The following is a 2426-nucleotide window of genomic DNA, read 5'->3' on the forward strand; positions in this document are numbered from 1 at the left end:
GACTAGTTATTAATAGTAATCAATTACGGGGTCATTAGTTCATAGCCCATATATGGAGTTCCGCGTTACATAACTTACGGTAAATGGCCCGCCTGGCTGACCGCCCAACGACCCCCGCCCATTGACGTCAATAATGACGTATGTTCCCATAGTAACGCCAATAGGGACTTTCCATTGACGTCAATGGGTGGAGTATTTACGGTAAACTGCCCACTTGGCAGTACATCAAGTGTATCATATGCCAAGTACGCCCCCTATTGACGTCAATGACGGTAAATGGCCCGCCTGGCATTATGCCCAGTACATGACCTTATGGGACTTTCCTACTTGGCAGTACATCTACGTATTAGTCATCGCTATTACCATGGTGATGCGGTTTTGGCAGTACATCAATGGGCGTGGATAGCGGTTTGACTCACGGGGATTTCCAAGTCTCCACCCCATTGACGTCAATGGGAGTTTGTTTTGGCACCAAAATCAACGGGACTTTCCAAAATGTCGTAACAACTCCGCCCCATTGACGCAAATGGGCGGTAGGCGTGTACGGTGGGAGGTCTATATAAGCAGAGCTCTCTGGCTAACTAGAGAACCCACTGCTTACTGGCTTATCGAAATTAATACGACTCACTATAGGGAGACCCAAGCTGGCTAGTTAAGCTTGGTACCGAGCTCGGATCCAGTACCCTTCACCTGCTTAGCACATCCGTGCAGAAGAGAACGGAATGGTTAATCGATTGAGAAAATTTAGAAATGCTTTGCATGCGCTCCTTGAGAGACTGTTTGGAGTGTATAGAGAAAATGTTTATCCGTTCCTTTAGCGACAAGTCGCAACGGTATTTTTTTGGCACAGATGACTCTACCCCTTGGTCGAAGAATAAGAATCTAAATATGCTATTCAGCTCCTTCGTTTCCTTGATGGTGTTTACAAAGATGACTATTTTTTTTACCTGCCCATGTTCAGCACTGTCACTGTTGCGGTTTAACTGGTTGGGGTCATCTGGGGAGTGGCCCGCTGAACCGCTCAGGAAATACAGCTTGAGAAGGTAAAAAAGTTTTTGTAGGACCTTTTTCCTTTCGCATTTGACCATACTGAGGGAAAGTCCATCGGGGAGGATGCTGCCTCCGCCTTCCCGGGAGGAGTCGCCTTCCAAATGGGCATCAGCCAAATTGATGATGCAAGATTGTTCTTTCCTAATCGTAACACAATTTAACAGTTTGGCCAGATGTTCATTTTGCAGATGGACTGACAACCCTAGAGTAGCGGAAAGGAGAAACGTTTGAATAAATTTTTTCTTCTCCCCCACGGACTTGTACAAATGCTTGGCAATCAAATTGATGTCCCTCATGAAAGACGTTTCTATCATCTTATCAATTTCGTCGCATGCAAAATATCTGACGTGTTTCATTTTATCCAAATAGCTTATCTTATCATTTAGGAGTAAAAAGTACTTCAATCTTCCCGGGGTGCAAACTAAGATTTCTGGTTTGTTGGAAATAATTCTTTTCTGTTTGTTAAGATTTAATCCTCCAATGATTGTTGCGATGTAAATGTGGGTGTACTTATTTATGTTGCTGAAGTGGCTTAAAATTTGAATGGCTAGTTCTCTTGTGGGGACTAGTATGATGCACCTAAGTTTGGGAACGCAACTTCCCCTTTTTCTGTATTCCCTTAATTTATTTTTTACTATATTGTTTAATATGGGTATGCAGAAGGTTAGCGTTTTTCCCGTTCCCGTTTTGGACACTACGATTACGTCCTTCTTAAAGTTTATGGAGTGCTCAAGGGTCTGCTTCTGTATTTCTGTTGGCTTCCAGAAATTGGCGTCATGTAAAGATTTCATTATGCTGTACAGGAGGTTTATTTTTCCCCTCAGGTTCCACCTGGCGTAGTGCACCTTGTACTTCACTTCGTCCGCGCGTTGGAAGTGCTCCTCATTTTGGATAACCTTTTGTATGTCGAATTTTTCCCTTTTGGGGCTCTCCCCCTTTGTGCGGTCAGCGGTGGTGGGGGAAGCGGTCGGGTTGGCAGAGCGTACGGCCTGATCGTTGGAAACACCCTCCTCATTACCTCCCGTGGGGCCACTTTTTGGTCTTTTTTTTTTTCTCCCTCTTTTTTTTTTCCTCCTTTTGAACCCCTTATGGGTGTCCTCCCCTCGGCTGTCAATTTCGAGGGCGGGTTCACTACCAGCGGCGCTCTTCTTGGGGTCCCTTTTCCCATTTGACTTTTTCATGGTGAAGGGTCAAGACAATTCTGCAGATATCCAGCACAGTGGCGGCCGCTCGAGTCTAGAGGGCCCGCGGTTCGAAGGTAAGCCTATCCCTAACCCTCTCCTCGGTCTCGATTCTACGCGTACCGGTCATCATCACCATCACCATTGAGTTTAAACCCGCTGATCAGCCTCGACTGTGCCTTCTAGTGCCAGCCA

General features: G+C 45.7%; 1 protein-coding gene across 1 annotated transcript; it reads right to left on the reverse strand.

Moving 5' to 3' along the window:
• Positions 1-127: 127 nt before the first annotated feature.
• PVX_198290 (RNA helicase, putative) lies at positions 128-2376 on the reverse strand (the record flags this gene model as incomplete). The annotated part of the gene is made up of 3 exons (XM_001612383.1): positions 128-167; positions 691-2195; positions 2326-2376. The coding sequence occupies 3 exons, from the start codon at positions 2374-2376 to the stop codon at positions 128-130; spliced, it is 1596 nt and encodes a 531-aa protein (XP_001612433.1).
• Positions 2377-2426: the final 50 nt, after the last annotated feature.

Source organism: Plasmodium vivax, genomic scaffold (genome assembly GCF_000002415.2).
Source record: "Plasmodium vivax scf_7005 genomic scaffold, whole genome shotgun sequence".
NCBI classification, from domain to species: Eukaryota; Apicomplexa; class Aconoidasida; order Haemosporida; family Plasmodiidae; genus Plasmodium; species Plasmodium vivax.